We start from the raw sequence: 17,868 nt of genomic DNA, 5'->3' as shown, positions 1-17,868 counted from the left end.
GAAAACTGGATTGCACCCTTTCCTCTCTCAGAATTTCTAAGCAATATTGGACAGGTCACAAACTCCTCAGAAGCAGTCACTCAGTCTGGGCTCCCCATTGTGGGGTCCCTACCTTGAATCTCTGTTTCATCTGAGAATTGGACTCTAAATAGTCCCAGATACAACTTAGAAGCAGCAACTCATTGTCACTGTGTGGAACGCACACAGAAGACTTTGAAGTATCATTTATTCAGAAAGAAACAAGTCTCAGCAGCTCAAGTGTGGCATCTAAAAACAGAGATGGAGGCTTTTCACCTTAATCACTCTGCACCTCCTTTCCTGCTCCATAATTTTACGGTTTCTACACAATAGCCTTTCTATACACAAACCTTCACTACTAAAGAGGGACACAATATTCTCTCCTTCCTACAAGAAAAGTGAGCAAGACAGGGAGAAAATAGGTATCGTCATAAACATACAAAAGGGTCCAGTATTAACAAGTCACATGGCCAACCTCACTTCTGGCATTTTCTGCTTTAGGTGACTCCTTTTGCAAGCTTTCCTTTCTTGAAGGGGATTACATTAGATACAAGCTTAGAGTTACAACTCATACGTCTGAATTGCAAACCTAAGCTCCTCAGTCAGTCATACAGGTCTGCAGAGGTCAATTTTAACCTCAAGTTACGCAGTGTGAAATAACAACCTTCTCCTCCCACCTCAATCACTGGCGGGTGCAACTGCCTAGTTTTTTCGTCAATTTCTTTTTTGGGTATTTTAGCACAAGGCATTTCCCAACACACATTAGTCATCAGTGGGTTGACAGCACTTATTTCATAGGGTTTTTATGATGATCTGTTGATGACTATGATGCATTTCAGACAGTCTGATGAGTATTAAAGATAATAACAACAACAATAATTAACGATTATCTAAGGATAATGTTCTATAAGGAAAACAGGTATTTTTCCCTTTTTCTTGTTTTTCAAGATCACAGAATAGATTTAGCCTTTACTGATGCTTGTAGATATCCCAATACAAAGCTGTTTGCTGGTGCAGATGAAGGCTCCAACCAGCATTAGAAATAGAGGACAGATCTGCTGGTGATCAAGGAACATTTGTAGATAGCACCATAGAAGGTACTGTAGAGAGTGTCATAAATTATCAAGACCAAGATGCTTGGAATAAGTAAATGCTTAGGTCCTATACAAATAACCTCCATAATTTGGAGATCAACATCTTCCTTTCCTCCAACAGTTATGCATAGTTTTTGTAGATGGGTTCTTGTCCCTCTTACTAGAATTGCAATGTGGCTGGATAATTTGAACCAGCAAGTCCCTCCCTCACTGAGCATACAGTTCTGGGAGTGCCAACCAGAAGGGGTAGCCAGAAGCATGGGAGCCTGATGAAATCCAAGAGAAGTATCTGCACAGATGTCACACTGATTGGTAACATCCTTTCAGAAAACAAAAGGAAAATAACTCAAGAGAGCAGAACTGGGCACAGACAGGCACCCAGTATGTTGGTAATTTACACATAAGCTTCTTGGGTGGTAACAATATCTCCTAGAAAGAAAAGAGTCTAGACACACCATTCTGCTTAGAGTTTCTACTACTTCTAGAAGCCTCTCCATCCCAAGCACAGCAAGGGGTGGTCAGTCTTTCAGACAGATGGGACTGCTCCTACACCGTTTCCATAAAGGTACACTTAACCAGGTTTCTTCTGTCACTTCATCAATGTTCATTCCTGTCACAAACTGCCACGTGCATGCAGCTTCCCACCATACAACTTGGTATGTGTGATCGCTCCCACCATGTAACATGAACGCCACAATATTGCTTAAAAGATAGACTAAGTATTTTGTGGATGCAGGAGAGCTGTGACACCTGCACAACACAGACTAAACAAGCTTTTCTGGTTGACTGTATCTGCCTGAAAGCTGGATAAAAGCAGACCTGTCAGCACCCAGAGTTTTGTACTGGCCTTCTAAACATGCAATTCGCATTCTCTGTATCTTAATGTTCTGGATTCTGTTTTAGAGTCCAGACGCTTTAAAATTAGGTGCCATACTGCTATAATCAAAAGCAACCCGAACTCCTATTCAGTCTTGCCCATCATGGTCAACAGTACAGTTTTCAGCAGCAGCTATTTGAGTCTGAAATCTCAGTCTTTAGATAAGATTTTAGGATCTTCGGAGCCCAGAAGATTTCTTTTCCATAGGTTTCAATCAATCTTGAAATTTCTGTACAATGGGCACAGAACAAGGAAAAAGGCAGGAAAGATGAAAGGCAACAATGTTCTTCCATCTGCAAAATTCCAGTTCTTATGGTGTCAGTAACTCTAAGCCACTGGAAAAATAATTAAAAAACATAAACTAAAAAAAAAAAAGAAGATAAGGTCTTCTCCCATTAGCTGCTGCAAGTAAAATTTCTTGTCTTCTTGGAGCAGCAATTCATGAATCTATTTTCTGTATTATTGGCTTCTGCCAACATTGCAAAAGAGGGATGACTCCTCATTGTCAAGACTTTTTCACTTTTAGCACAGGGAAAAATTTTTAGTTAAAACACTGGTAGAACCCTAGTCTGAAGCTTCTGAATAGCCTGTCATTTTAAAAAAAGCATATCAAAAATTCACAGAGTAAATTAAATTCCAGTATTTTTGCCAGTCATTTATCACTAGCATGTATTTTTATTAATGGATACCTGCAGTGGAGTTAGATGAATCTGGCTTCGTGCTTAACATACAAATACACAGAAATCCCTGTGCATACAAAAGATGCAAATCCCCCACCTTTTACTCTGCCTGTTCTCTAGCTAGCGTTGAGAGATGAATTTTAGTTTTCCAATTAGCCTTTACCTCTCCTCTCTCTTCTAAGACTTCCCTCCTCATAAATTGTCTTACATAATGACTTTTTGCAGATTACAGCGCAAAGCAGCTACTCTTCTATACAGAAAACATGAGAACACCACTACTTAATTTTGACCCAAAAATAGATTTTAAGAAGTTATTACTATGAGTCAGTTACAAGGTAAATAGAATGGGAAATTTCATCTCTCATTCAATATTTAATCGTGCAAGATACTGTATCTGTTTCCCAGATTTATGAAATAAACTTGTGAAGGGTGGCATTCAACCCTTTTAGAGTTAGAAATATTTGTGCCACAGGAATCACGATGCTTTGCTGAAGCAATCTAAATTGCTTAAACCCAAACTGAAACATAAAAGTTTGAAAGAAATTTTCACGTGTACTTCTTAACACCTGCTCTTCAAGATAACACATGGGTAAAAAAAATGACATAAATGAATAAAGACACACAGGAAAAATAGCTGACATGAAATGAACTATGAAAAGGCAGTCTTTCCTTTCTGTGTTTGTAATTTTATAACATACTGGTCCACTACGGGGCTACATTTCACATTACTGTGTAAAACAGAAAAAACCAAAACTCATGTTTTAACTGAACAACTTTTAACAATCCTCTATGCATCTTCCAAAAAGACTATCACTGCAAAATAAAGAGAAAAAGAGGACCTGTTATTGCTTGCCTATTGCAAATATAGGAGAGAGAGGAGAAGGGCGAGAGGAGGAAGATATCTTTCCTAGAGAGAAGTTTAATCTCTATTATTGACAAAAGAACAATGCTACTTTTTTTTCCCCCTAAAACAAGGATGCCAAAGAACTTGGAACTATTTGTATTCCATACTTAGAAGTTACAGTAATTAAAAAAAATTATTTCTGATTACCTACTTCACTTACTTGCCTACCTATCTGTTCACCTCTCTCTGGTTTATATTTTCAATAGCTGATTGTAGAAACTCCAAAACCTGAATGGGGAATTCCTTCTCATCTCATTAACAAATATGCAAATCAATAAATGTTAGAACAAAGAAACTAAAAAACCATTAAGGTCATATATCCTCTCTCCAATATATAGTGGACCAGCTAGCTGATTCGCTTTTAGCCTTGTTTCCAAAGAAAAGAGAATTCCTGACAACATGCTGACACTGTCATTTCCTCCCACCTTGTCTCTCTTCCCCACTTCCTTCCCCTACCTCTGAACCTGCTTGTCAGTTTCCATGAAACAAGAGGGGGAGGCCTCAGAAGAATGTATTTGCTACACGTTTCAAAACAACTTCCAGACAGGTAGAGAAAACCCAGGCAAGTAATAATTCCTGCTAAGTGCAGCTACAGCATGAGCCCAAGAATTACCCTGTCTCACCTGCAGCTCCTGGACAGCTTAGCTTCTAGATCCCTAGCCTGGAATCAGCCACAGCACATGCTCAGAGAACCAGGAATATCAGGAAGGGGTTTTTTTGAGAAATTGGAAGGAAAGCAAACTTGAGGACTACCTGAAAAGGGGAGATGACAGCAGGTATGGTAGAGGAAGCCTACATCATGGAAGGGCATTTATAGCGTTGAACGGCAGACTAGAGGAGGGAGCACAGGCATGCATAGAAGCATATTTCAGTAAACCTTCTGCTCCCAGAACACCTTGCTAGAACCATTCATTTAATATTAGGAAAAAATTTGCAAGTACAATGTGTCTGTCCATAAAAGAACACTACAAAAAGACTGTTACGAATACCTTCAATATCATCTGCATCTCCTAAACCAAATTCCTCCAATAGATCTGCAAAACAAATAAGTCATCTGCTTTATTAAATACTTCTATCCAGAAAGATTATGAAGCTAAACCCAGAACCACATGAAGTGAACATTACCTGATTTCTGCTGCCTTCTTTTAGGAGAGGTTTCATTCATTTCCAACACAGATTCAGGAATCTTCAGCTATGAAAGACACAATCCAATGATAAAAAAACAAATTAAAAGTAACTACATACTATTTAATAAGCAGGACAGGTAGTCAGTCTGACATGAACAAATACTTACCTGGGAATTGCTGGGTTTCTCTGAAAAGCCTAGAGGTGAAAAATGTTTTGGGAAGTGTTATTTTATTTAATTGAAGGTATCTTTTACTCCATTCAACATCAGTAGTTTCTACAACTAAGTATTAGTTGCAAGCACTATTTCATCAAGAGCACGATACCTAACATTCAATTTACCTCACCATACAGCATTTGTATTAGTATACAAGAAATGGCCAATGCACACTTCCATTCATGCACCTTGGATTTAAAAAAATAATAATCACAAAACTAGGGCAATTCATGTGAAGCAATAAGGTCATGCTCATTAACAGAACGAGATCAAAATATTTAGTCCTTTGGAGAAGTTGAATCCTGCTTTCTAAAAGGATTATTTCAAAAGTCAAAGCTGGTCTGCTGTAATGAATGATCGTAAAACAGTCCAACAGCACTATGACTGTGATTATCCTACAAGTGTTACATGTTGAGGAGTATTTTCCTTTCCATTGATAGGACAGAGAAAGCATGGTGCAGACACAGAAACCTCATACACGTGTCCTTCAGTGAGGTAAAATCAAGCTAATTCTCAACAGATTGTTCTGGGTTAGCTTGCAAGGAAACAAAAGAAACAAATGTTGTTTGGTTGTAATTTCCATTTATAGCATAGTTCCAAATTTTTTTTTTTTTTTATTTTTGTCCAACATTAAATCATTTCCAAACCCACACAATCTACTGTCCCACCTATATTTCTCAATTCCTCTGCTTTAGTCATCTTATAATTTGAGTCCTCTCATGAAAGAAGTATATGAAATGTTACTAAGAATGGCTCCACAGCAAAATTTCTATATAAAAAAAAATAATTATTAAAAAACAAACAGTATTTAATTTCAGTAAGCTTGGTGGTCTAGCAGTATGGACATACCTTAGAAAGATTACCATAATCACCTTCTACCCCGTTTTCACACTGATTTTAAACTTATCTTAGTAGAATCATACAAAGCAGACTTCCATGACAACTACTCAACAAGCAGATTTACAAGCTCCCAGGAGCTTGTAAAGTTTTGCTTCCAGCTTACTAAACTAAAACTGGATTAGCTTCTTCAGCTAATGTACCTATACTACAAGCAGGATTGACAAACCATTTCTTAAAGGAGAAATCCTTCAGAAAAGAGTTCTACCCCAATAGCAAAACTTCCCTGCCATCCTACGCTCAAGGTGCTTGAGAGACAGTGTTATAAACTACAGGCAGAAACTCTTAGCAACAAAACCTGAACTTTTAGTCACATTTTAGCTCCTAGGCAAAGCACAATAGAAAGCTATCAAAAATGAAACTAGGGAAAAAAATTGCTTAGCTAGATCATAGCATTCTTCTGCTGCATTATCATCCAAGAATGTTTAAACGTTCAGACACGTCAGTCCTAAACCACATACATTTTCATCACTATGCAGCAAGAACCTGAATCCAAAAAAATACAAACACGTCCAAAGAACACACATAATGCAAACAAGACAACTTCCTTTACAAACTGGCCAGCAAGCGCTGAGATAACTGGTGTTAATTAACAAATACTAAACACTTCATTGCTATAGCGCACACCCACATCATAACAGCATTCCTAAGACAGACACTGATAAAAGTTCACTTTAGCCTATAAATGCTAACAGACAAACATTTAGTCCACCATGAAGTTACCATTGTCGTGTTCCCCTGAAACAAGCTGTGAGCATGCTCCGTGTCTGTCTGCAGCTGGGAGCAACACACCGGAGGATACTTTTCTCAGACTTTCAGAATCCGTCTGTATAATCTAAAACGCATGCATGAGAATTGGTACAAATGCATTTTCAAGTCATTTCTATGCACAAAGCTCCTGCTAAGCCAGCTTGCGTAGCACGGTATCAAGTATATTAGAGATACAAAAACCTTTGATAAGACCCTTGGAAAGGGCACATCAAGACATAGTATACTGGAAAATCACAGTAGTTGTATGTGTTTTCAGATCTTAGGCAATAACCTCACAGCTCATCTAAACTATTCTGTCATGTTGATAAACCTTGACAAACTGGACAGCCACAAAAGAGAATTAACATGGTAACTCAAGATGTGGGTTGTGAACCAGCAACTGCAGGTCTGTGGTGATCCAACGTTTGTACTGAACTTGTACCTGACATTCAAGTTTGTGCTTATGTTCCCTAGGCATGTATCCTGCAGTGATGAGCGAACACATCGCTATTCCCAGTTGCAAGGGCGATTCAGGCTGAACAAAGATTAGCAAGGCAAAGCTTACAGAAACTAAGGCTACCTAAAAAAAAAAAAAAAAGTAGTCTGGTATTTTTAAGAAGGGGGTGGGGAAGAGTTCGTTTTTCCTCACAAGAAAAGCTAGAGCGGGTTAGCTACAGACCTTGCTCATTTTCTTCTAGCCCATTACCACAGACAGAAAGAACTAAAAGTGCAAACACAGCCAGCATGTGTGGTATCTCTGTTGAACATGACTTTCAAAAAGGGCTGAAGTACACCTACAAAAGGTAGAGAGGATCTATTCAGAAGCAGCTAATCATCTAGGTTGTAGACCCTAAGGGCAACCACTGACCAGGTCAGCAGAATAGAGCTGTATGGTGAAAAAGCAACAGTCCTGCCAGCCCCTGTGAAAAGCTCAGAGTATTTTAAGCAGCAAGAAACTTCACTGCTTCAATACTATACTAGAAACCAAACTCAAAGGCCAGCTGCTATGTGACCCAAGTTGTTAGCTTGACCTAACTCCATTCCAATCCTAACTGAACAGCTGGCCTCAAGCAGAAGTATTTCAAGGGCCCCCAGTTACAAACATATCACAGAAGCAGAAAAAGAGGAAATAAGCCTCATCAACAGTAGGGCCCAAGTCAAAAGCAAGCTCTCAAGTGGTTCTGGATCTCACTCCTTCCCTCCCCCAACCCCCCCCCCAGTGGGAACCCCCGTGTCATTCACAGAAAGTACCTCAGAATCCCAGGGAGATTCAGCATCTTCCTCTTCCTCTGCTCCCACTGCTGGAAGGGCACCTACAAACAAGGTAAGAAGTGAGACACTGTGTTTATATTTCACTCTGCTTTTCCCCATCAGTCAAGCCCTGCATCCAAAAGATGTGCAGTGATTCTATTGCTGAGGACAAATGAAGAAGTGAGTGTTATTCAAGGGTTTCTTCACGCCCAGCCACATCATGGTATTTCCTTTACATCACCACCTCCTCATGCCTCCTTTCCAGCAGAAGACGGCTATGTACAACAGCAGACACAGCTACAAGCAACACCCAACGCACGTTTGGGTAACATTCAGGAAGAAACTCCAGCACGTTCCAGTCCTGTGGTATACAGAATTTAGGTCACCTGCTCTCCAGCCTACAGCTCCAGAATTTGGCATTTACTACCACTTCCCACTGTACAGGAAGTACCGTAGAAACACTATGCAAAACATCCTCACACTAACATCACTAAAATAACCAAGAAACAATGCTCCTTTTGTAGTGCTACCAGGAAAGATCTTCCTTGACAGAGAGCTGTTACCCTGCACCTTCCCAGAAGCTAGACACCTAAGCATTGCCATTTAAAAAACAGAGTAGAGGGTCACAGCTCAAACACTCACCCCAAACCCGCAAAAACCATTTCTATCTCAGGGGGTTAACATCCAAATCTCTTCTCTACCAGATGAACGTAAGGCTCAGTCTCAGCGGGTTCCTGGCCAGATTAGACTATTGTCATTTATCTGTTTATGGAGCTTACCTAATGGAGCTACTCCATTACGTAAAACTGATTCAGGATTCACTCATGTGGAGACATGAACACAAAGAAGGGGGAAGGAGCTAGAGAGCAGTGAGGGCACCCACCCCAGAAGAGGGTAACTGCTGGTTCCAGCCTGGACTCTGACTACTTACACTATGCCAAACTCATGCTTACAGTAAAATGCATAGAGACAGAAGAGCATGTACAGGCACAACACTTGAATACAGCAGGTTCTGCCAGGCCCCCTGTGTAGCATTTGATCAGCAGCTACGCATGCTCTGGTAACATCTACCACACCAAGCTACTCTCTGGAGACGGACAATGGAAACGGTGCCTTCTCCTCCTGCTCTGAGATCTGAGGTGAGTACCAAAGTGCTCAACTCTGACCGAGCTGGTAATGCTTTCAAGCACACACAAGTGTGGCACTGGAGAGACCTTCTACATTTTAAAACTGGACAAGGTGAGGCACTGGAACAGAACAGCTTTGTCTCAGCTTGACTCAAATCTTTCCCAGGCTTCAGCCAAGAGCAATCACAGCTTTTCAATCCGACAGTACGGACCAGAAAGGGGAATACTACTGTCACACCCAAGACACTCTAGTCCTCCTTCTCTTTTTCATCTGCACATTTTGATCAGACCGCATCAGGGAGAACACAGCAACAAAAGCAACAATGGCACTTGCTTCATATAGCATCGTTTGGAATCCAATGCCACAATTTCAGTTCTTCAAGAACGAATGAAAAGGAACAAAAGCTGCTTTCCTTCTCTGCCAATGGTCACTAGATTCACAGGCAAGGGAAAAATTTGCTATCTCAGAAGTCAATCACCATTCTAGTTCATTTACTGTGCGCTAATATGTATAGAGGAAGAATTGGGATCAGTATTTACTAACTCATTTCTCTCACCAGCATTGTCTTTTGAAGCATTGTGGACTTGATGGCTATCATTACAAATAGAATTTTTCACACCCTCAACAACTGCAGTTTGTAGCTCTTCACCAGTGTCTTCCTTCTCCTGCTCCTCCTCCTCTTCTTCCTGTTCAGGTGATTCTTCCTAAAAGAGATCAACCAAAACAGCTGGAAAGAACAGAAACAAGCATCTTCACCATCCATCGGCAATTGGAAAAACACTTTTCTTGTGTAAGACAAAAGGGAAACTTTGTTGAGCTTTGTTTTACAAGACCTTCAGTTTTTCCATGGGAATCTATATGAGTAGACAGCAATACCTAATATTTTAAGTCTCACCCCTGGTTCTGCAAAGCCCATGAGAAGCACTTCCTCATGTCAGTCTTACTCTAGCTTCATTTAAGTTACATCATTCTGGAACACATTCCTTCTTTTCCCCTACTTTGCTCCAAGGAAAAATCACTAGCTTCCTGTTCTCAATCTTATTCAAACTTCTTTTTGTTTCCTCACTTTCAGCCATCACACTATGAATTTTACTAAATGGCAGTAAATCTTCACAGATAAAACCTGTACATACAAATGAGAAAAAATTGATTCCAGAAAAGGTCTACTGCCTACTCTTTTTCCTGCAAAACCACTGTATCCAATAAAAAAAAAAAAAAATTGAAAATACTGCCTGATATTATTCTTATACCTAAGAAACTGCTTTGGCTAGGAGTAAGACATTTTCTAATATAAAAAATGGATGATCAAAAGATGGGTATATGTGAAGAATAAGTATTAACAGAAATCCAGTTTACCATTTGTTTCTTACCTATATTACCCTTAGAAAATACCCTTGTGATTTGAAGCATCCCCATATACTTACTTTGGTGCTTGAGTGAAATGCTGCTCTAAAATTTTCTTCGCACCTATTTAAGCGCAAGTTTTCACTTTCTTGTTTCAGCGCTTCGCAGACTTTATCACCTATTTCTTCATATTGCTCTTCTTCAGTGTCTTCATCATCCACACGTTCAAGAATGACAGAGTTCAGTCTTTGGCCTTCAAGCTTTAGGTTTTTTGCTGCTGACCAAGAATTTTTACCACTTTCAAAGCCATCACCAAAGCTTGACTTTTTCTCCTTAAGACAACTATCTGACAGAGGCTGAGTTATCTCTCTTTTTCTTTCAGAGTCTGCAAAACAGGAGTCAGCATTTCTGTGAAACTTCTCCTGAATCATGCTTTTCCTGTTCCAGCTTTCTTGTGTATCTTGCAAGTTATTTAGATTTTGAAAGACAGCTTGTTTTGGTACCGACTTGCAAGATACTTCATTATTCATTACCTTTGGAGACATGGCAGTTATATTTTCTTGCAATCTTTCATAACACCCAGCTATAAAAGACACGGGAGTATCAACAGATTCCTCCACCTTTTCATGAAATTCTTTACTTATTTTATGATCATCACCACAGACATCTCCAGTTCCACACTGAGCTTCCCCTTCATACTTAGCGTTACTAAAATACTCTAATTTCTGATTAATTTCCCCTTTAGATTCTGTTTTCTCCCCCTGTTCCTCCTCCAGTATATCATTAGATTGAGTTTCTTCATCTTCCAGATCTTCCTCCTCCTTTTCATCTTGAGTAAGATCTTCGTCCTCCTCTTCTTCTTCCTCTTCCTCCTCATAATCTTCATCATCATCTCCATTGTTATTTTCATCATCATCCTCCTCCTCCAATTCTTCTTCCTCCAGGTTGCTTGCATCCGAGACATCTTGATTCAACAATTCTCCACATTCTCCTTTGTTCAGGTTTGCATCTGACAGGGTTCTTTGTTTGAGGCTTTTCTTTGGTGACTTAGGACTTCCAATTCTAGAACCATCACCATCATCTTAAAGCACAAGAAAAGGAAAAATGCATGTGAACAAAAGGAGTTATGTAAATAGCAATAGGCATGTTACCAGATCAATGCACAGGAGAGGAGTCATCTGGGAATGTCTGGAAAAGGAGCCAGGTGAGGAATGGGCAGGATGGAGGAAGGACTTGACCAGGGACAAAGGCTTAGAAGGGGATTAATATCTTCATTTTAACAATATGACTTATTTTTTTCCGAAATGAGTAAGTGCTGTGTTTTCAAAATGCTACTTTTCTCATTTACTGTAGCAAAGAAAAATTTATGAAAAAACTACTTAGCAAGTCTACCTTTATACACCAGTATATCGTGCAATCTTTTTCAAATAGCTTACTGTTTTTCCTGAACTGCTGGGAAGCATTCATTAACAGTGTCAAGTTTGGCTTCTGCAGCTTCTGCAAATAAAGATTTATTTAAGCAAGAACATTTTCTTTTTAAACAGTAACAACAGCAAATCTTTTGTTCACATCAAATCTTGAACAGTAAATATCATCAGGCTGTCCTTTTGATAGTGCTCAGGTGCTGGCTCCATCCTATAGTTCTAACTACACAAACACTCTTCACATATGCAATTCAGTGAGTATTTCACCCCAAAACACTGTGCAGGCACCCTTCTGCAAATTGTTTCCAAAACTATGTTTACATGTGTAACAGTTCTAAAAATCTGTTTTTAATATTTGTAATACTTAAGTAAAATTCAGCTATATTTAAGATTGCAGTTTCAGGATGCTTACTTGCAAATGTGCACAATGCAAGTAACTGTTAAGATCCCTAGACTTAATGCATAAATTAGTCCCTGCTAGTACACTTACTAAAATATCCCTAAATTTAAAAATCATGCCAGAAAAATGCATCATATTTAAATCAGTACAATAAAATGAAATCACGTTAAAATTAAACATGCTTGTATCTCTAGTATTAGAGTGGGTTTAACTACCACACTCAGATTCCTCATCACTGCAGAATCCCAGTGCAACAGAATAGATGCTCCAGATATCACTGCAGAAGTTGATAACCCTTCAGAATATTAGTAAACACTGTAGGCGTGGGAGCTTGTAGCTGACAAAAAGAATACTACCCGAGCATTCAAAAAAGAGGGAAAACATGCAGTGTGAGATTACATGCAAGCATGGAATGCCATCTCATAGAAGAAAAAAGATGACCCATTTGAGTAACTCATCCATTGAGTGCTCTTGAGGAACCTGACAGAGAGGAAAGGATAACTAGGTGATGAAGGATTTCAGTAGATCTTGATAAATAAGTGCCCTTGTTCTTTATCAGTTAGGATTCTATCACCAAATTTACAGAAAACAATAACAATGTTTGGACAGGAACAGAATAGGTTATAATAGTAACTTATAAACTTTTAGGGTCTGTAAATCTGACTCAAATAAACAAGAACAAAGAAAACAATGTGGTGGTTTATCTCGTCACCTATTGCTCTTTTGCCCCAAACCACAAAACTACTGCAAGCTCTGCCGCAACTACAGGTCTTTTAGGAAAAACTCACAGCAGAAGAAAGGCTGGCAGGCCAAAAACTGCTTCTAAGGAGAAAACAATATTGCCTGGAACTGCAGTTTCTTTCAATCCCAGAGAAAACTTGCCTTCAAATCACTTATTTTCACAGGACATTTCTCCTGTAAAGGCACCATACCTTGGGGGTAAAATCAAGTTCTTCTTCCTCAGAAGTATGCCAACTGTCATCACTCCCCTCCTTCTCAGAGCTTCTTAAAAAGCAAAGCAAAATGAGTACTGTGTCTCTCAAATCATTCCTCAGGTAAGTGTTAGGTATTTTTAAAGTCTCACCTTATTGAGTCTCCTTGGGAGAAGTCATCTATTGCTGTTCAAACATTAATTGACATGTTGAAATTAGATTTAGCGTGCTAAAAATTAACCAGTACATATAAACATTTAACATGGACAACTCTACAGGTCATAACAGAATGAAACTTTGGGTAGTCAATTCAACACAAGACAGCATGAATGAATGCGTTTCCAAAACAACTGCTTTTTCAAGCCAAACTGAATTAAAAAAAAATAAAACAAAAAAGACCAGAGTTATATCTCCTTTGGACTCTTATACCTAGACGTTTAGGAAACATCTCTAAACTAAAAAAAAAATTAAAAAATAGCATAGCATTAATATGCTATGTTAGTAAACAGTTAACAAAATGGTGGTGGTTTAGCAATACAGTAAGTAAATGAACCTCTGAAGTACTCATATTACACACACGAGTACACGACATGCAAAGATTTGACTATTTTATGTAGCATTACATATAACATTATGCTATATACTACACTATCTGCTGCTCTACTCAGTAACAGATTATTTTGAAAATATAAAGAAAATAAAAAAACATAATCAAGATCTAAGGCTTATCCTCAGATAGAAGAATCACCAGCAGTTCTCTACACTGCACCAAAAATGGTATTCAACAGACAAAAGGGGCATAACCAGGGCATTCTATACTATACTCCAAGCTTTCATCAGTGTTATGAAGGCAACTTGCACGTAGGATCATAGGATAAATCACGTCAGAAGGGACCTCAGGAAGTCTCTTACCCAACCGCCTCCTCAAAGCAGGCTCAGCTATGAGGTCAGATAAGGTTGCTTAGGGCTTTATCCAGTCCGGTCTTGAACACCTCCAAGGAGGAAGACTGTACAACCTCTCTGTTTTACTGTCCTTATCGTGCTGAAGCTTCTCACATCCAGTTAGAAACTCTCTTGTTTGCATTTATGCCTCTTGTATCTCCGCCTCCTATCATGCACCACTGGGAAGCACCTGGCTTTGTCTTCTCCTCATATGTACTGCAAGCTGTTGCTAGGTCCCCTTCAAAGAAGCCTCTTCTCTAGGCTGAACAAACCCAGTTTCCTCAGCCTCACCTCAAAGGGCAAGTACTCCCTGATGAGTTTGACGGCCCCCCCACTGAACTTGCTCACTGTTGAAAGACCAATCTCTCTTGCACTGGGGGCTCAAAATTATACCCAGGCAGCTGGACACAATCCAGTGAGTGCCAAGTAGGGGTGGACAATCACTTTCCTCAATCTCTTCGCTATACTGCTCTTAATACATACAGCCCAGGACACTGTTGATCTTCTCAGTTACCAGGGCACTCTGCTGGCTCATGCTCAGCTCACTCTGCCAAGACCCTCTGGGCCTTCTCAGCAAAGCAGGTCTCCAGACAGGCAGTCCCAGCATGTTTTGTATCAAGGAGTTGTTCCTTTCCACATGCAGGACTTGGCATTTGACTTTCCTGAATTTTGTACAACAGGCCTGACAGTCCATTTCCCCAGCTTGTCAAGGTTCCTCTGAACAGCAGTGCTGCCCTGAAGCATATCTACTGATCCCCTTAGTTTGGGGCCATTTGCAAACTCGATGAGAGTGCACTCTAGCACATCACTCATGTACTAATCAAATCTGAACTCTAGGAATCCAGCCTGAAGAGTGTTAAAACCTCTCAGCTATCAACAACGAAGATTAAATAAAAGTGCTCTTCAATTTCCAAGACAGCAGGGAAAAAACAAACAAATACAACTTCCATGTAGTAGCTATTTCAGCATTCTTCAAGTTCTCAACAACTAAGTCTTGTTAACTATCATAACAAAATTAAGCTGCTTATAAACAGGACATAGGTGACCTTCCATAAAGTCACATGATGACAATGAAACCGAGGTCTTGGACAAAATCCTTAAAGGAAAAAGAAAACAATGGCATACCATGCCTGAAGACATTTCTCTTCTACTACCAGTAAACCACAAACAAGCATGGAAATCTTGTCTGTCCTAAATACAGGGTTTATGTGGGAACTTCAATGAGTACATCTCCTGACCTGAACAGGGCTTTCAGACAATGAAATACAGTATACATGTTCAGTGTAGACACGTCATGCAGACAAAACCTAGAGGCTGAAACTTCCAGTGTGAGGACAAACTAAAACTGTTAAAATACCAACAGTCTCTGATTTTTAATGTTTCCTATTACAAACACATAATATTTTAAAATATTAATTAGTTTTACATACTACAGTCTAATCTACCTGCTAACCTCCCAAGCTAAATGAAAACCTGTCTCTTAGAACTGGGTGGATAGGGTGGAGCAGTCAGTTATAAACTCTTGACAGGTGACTTCAGTTATATTTTCAATTACTACAGTTATAATTAATCAAACCAGCTGAGTAAGTTATCTGAACTTTTGCTTTCAATGTATAGTAACTTTAAGCAATGATCATTGTCCTTTAGAAGGCAACAGAGGAAGTTCATGAGCTGGCCTTCAGACAGACCTTGATGCCCTACCATAGAAATGGGATCTAGAGAAGCAGTCTCTGGAGACTGCTTGTTTCCACTTTAATTGAAGTCCATTTCCATTTTGGAGCAACAGAAGAACATTTTTTAAAAAAATTATTTACTATCACACAGCAATACAAAGCAAACACTCAATTCAATAATAAAGGACTCATGCAAAACATGCAAACAAATAAAAAGTGCCCAAAGCCTGCTCTCAAATCTAATTTATAAAACCAAACCCATCAAAATAGGGTCCCCCAGGATAAAAAAAACATCATAGGTGTGTTAGTATTTGTACATCATACAACATCTTTCATATTTGAAATGCTACTGTACAGAATACCTTTCCTTGATTTTCCTGTTCTTGATGTCTGGTTAGGAGATTGTTGCATTCCTATATCCATTTAGGAAAAGGCATGGAAAGGACAGACGAAACAATGACATCAGAATAAACTGGAATTCCCAGAAGTTTGGAAAACATAAGCAGCACATCAACAAAGCTATAGCAATGGGAGAATTGTACTGTGATTATCAGCCTACTCTACAGTTGTAAGTGCTAGAAACAAAAACAATCACAATCTACAGAACTCTACTCTCAAGGGAGAGCGTCAAACAGTGTAACTTAATTTACTTGCTCCATGTAAAATACCCATATTCCAATATTTTGAAATACTGCAACAGATTATCAGAAATTTACTCTACTGCCAATTTTATATTGCCAACTTGACTAGTGCTTATCTAGCACAGACTACAAATGCAATTCCTTCATATTTGTAGAGTGCTTTATACATACAGCACACTTAACTTCCCTCCCTCTAAGCACCCCAAAAATCCTTAGGTGCCAACAACTAAACTTTGGAGATACACTATCCAGAAATTTTGAAAATCTTGGCTCCACCACCACGCAACTTCTAGACAGTATGTTATTTACACTCACTTAAGTTACAGTTTTAGCATGTTTGTTACCCCTCACTAAAAGAGCAACCCAGAAACTTTTTGTCTTAAACCAGCTAACCTTAAAAGTTGTGTCAGTTGGTGCCTGATGCAAACATAGGCCCCTCCCACCTCAGTTTGAAGATGAGAGTCCTGCTTATATTGATTTGACCATGCTGAACTGTTCACGTACAGAAGCTATGCCACCAGCCAGAATGCAGACATGACAAGCAGTCAGAATGCATACCCTGTTCCCCCAGTGCTATCGGGCAGGCCACAACTGGACCAAAATGGGTGCACTGACTGGTGTGAGTGTCATGCATGTGTGTTTTGCGTGCGTATGCATGTCTGTGTGTTGTGGAACAGAAGTTTTAGAACATAAATCACTATCCACCTGCTCTACTCATCCTACTTAGTAGAATTTTATATTTTAAGTCAATGAATGGTGTGGTTCTGTTACTGCAGCTACCTGACACCAAATTTCTTCGTGACAAGGCCATAACATTTGTCTCAGAGCAGAAGGGAGTCCTGCTTATATTGATTTTACCACAAATACATGGAATGGATGTGGCAAAAGGACTCCTATCAAAAATATACACTTAAAGAGTTAAGAAAGGACCTCAAGATGGTTTCTCATCCCTTCTCCATTTCTCAGTTTTCTTAAAAGGTGATACAGGACAACTCTTCCTGACCTCAGGAGATGTAAATCACAGTGAAGCACTCATTTCTTTTCCAAGAGCTCCATGATGAAAAACCAACAGTTTCTGTAGGGACTCAGGGAAACACTCAAGGAACTATACACTAATATGCAGTGCAGCAGCTAAAAAAAAGCTGCCACTGCAGACATACTACAAATCTGAATCTCTGCTTCTAGAAAAATTGCATAATTACTATTTTTTGCCAAAGAAATTCCAACTTCAAATCTAAAAAGTTTGTCACTCAATATGCTAGAGCTGGAAGCCATTCCTTTGGAGGTTTTTGCAAACTCGTCTGTGATTAATAAAAAGGTTCATGTTCTGACAAAAAGTAAACATTAAAATAAGCATGAGCCAACTTCTTAAATATGCTCACTTGCTCATTAGAGGAGAATATTTTGAAGAATGTTCAACAAGTGCAAAAGCAGCAAAGGAATAAGGACAACACTGAAGATCCCAGAAAAATAATACAGAAGAGCAAAAGAAAAGAATTCCGAAGTGGGTGCTTCTCTGGTCTCTCAAAATCATCCCAGCTTCTCCTCTAACTGAGGCTTCAAAGCCTGTT

The 17,868-nt window shown here is 39.2% G+C and overlaps 1 protein-coding gene across 5 annotated transcripts in view; it reads right to left on the bottom strand.

The window, feature by feature from the left end:
• The window catches only part of ANKRD26 (ankyrin repeat domain containing 26), a 63,073-nt gene that overhangs the window by 36,448 nt on the left and 8,757 nt on the right, over positions 1–17,868 (bottom strand). For 2 of the 5 annotated variants that reach the window (XM_072861243.1, XM_072861270.1), the window contains exons 7-17: positions 16,019–16,069; positions 13,194–13,227; positions 13,042–13,114; positions 11,722–11,782; positions 10,366–11,366; positions 9,498–9,645; positions 7,814–7,875; positions 6,536–6,647; positions 4,868–4,896; positions 4,699–4,765; positions 4,563–4,607 (exon numbers count right to left, since the gene is read on the bottom strand). In XM_072861243.1, coding sequence (XP_072717344.1) covers positions 4,563–4,607; positions 4,699–4,765; positions 4,868–4,896; positions 6,536–6,647; positions 7,814–7,875; positions 9,498–9,645; positions 10,366–11,366; positions 11,722–11,782; positions 13,042–13,114; positions 13,194–13,227; positions 16,019–16,069 — 1,683 coding nt within the window. The remainder of the gene's footprint in view (positions 1–4,562; positions 4,608–4,698; positions 4,766–4,867; positions 4,897–6,535; positions 6,648–7,813; positions 7,876–9,497; positions 9,646–10,365; positions 11,367–11,721; positions 11,783–13,041; positions 13,115–13,193; positions 13,228–16,018; positions 16,070–17,868) is intronic. The other 3 variants (XM_072861278.1, XM_072861252.1, XM_072861261.1) reach the window with 3 other exon arrangements.

This window comes from Ciconia boyciana, chromosome 1, assembly GCF_034638445.1.
Source record: "Ciconia boyciana chromosome 1, ASM3463844v1, whole genome shotgun sequence".
Taxonomy (NCBI): domain Eukaryota; kingdom Metazoa; phylum Chordata; class Aves; order Ciconiiformes; family Ciconiidae; genus Ciconia; species Ciconia boyciana.
The sequence above is the reverse complement of the archived record's forward strand: the minus strand, read 5'-3'. Positions and strand labels throughout refer to the sequence as shown.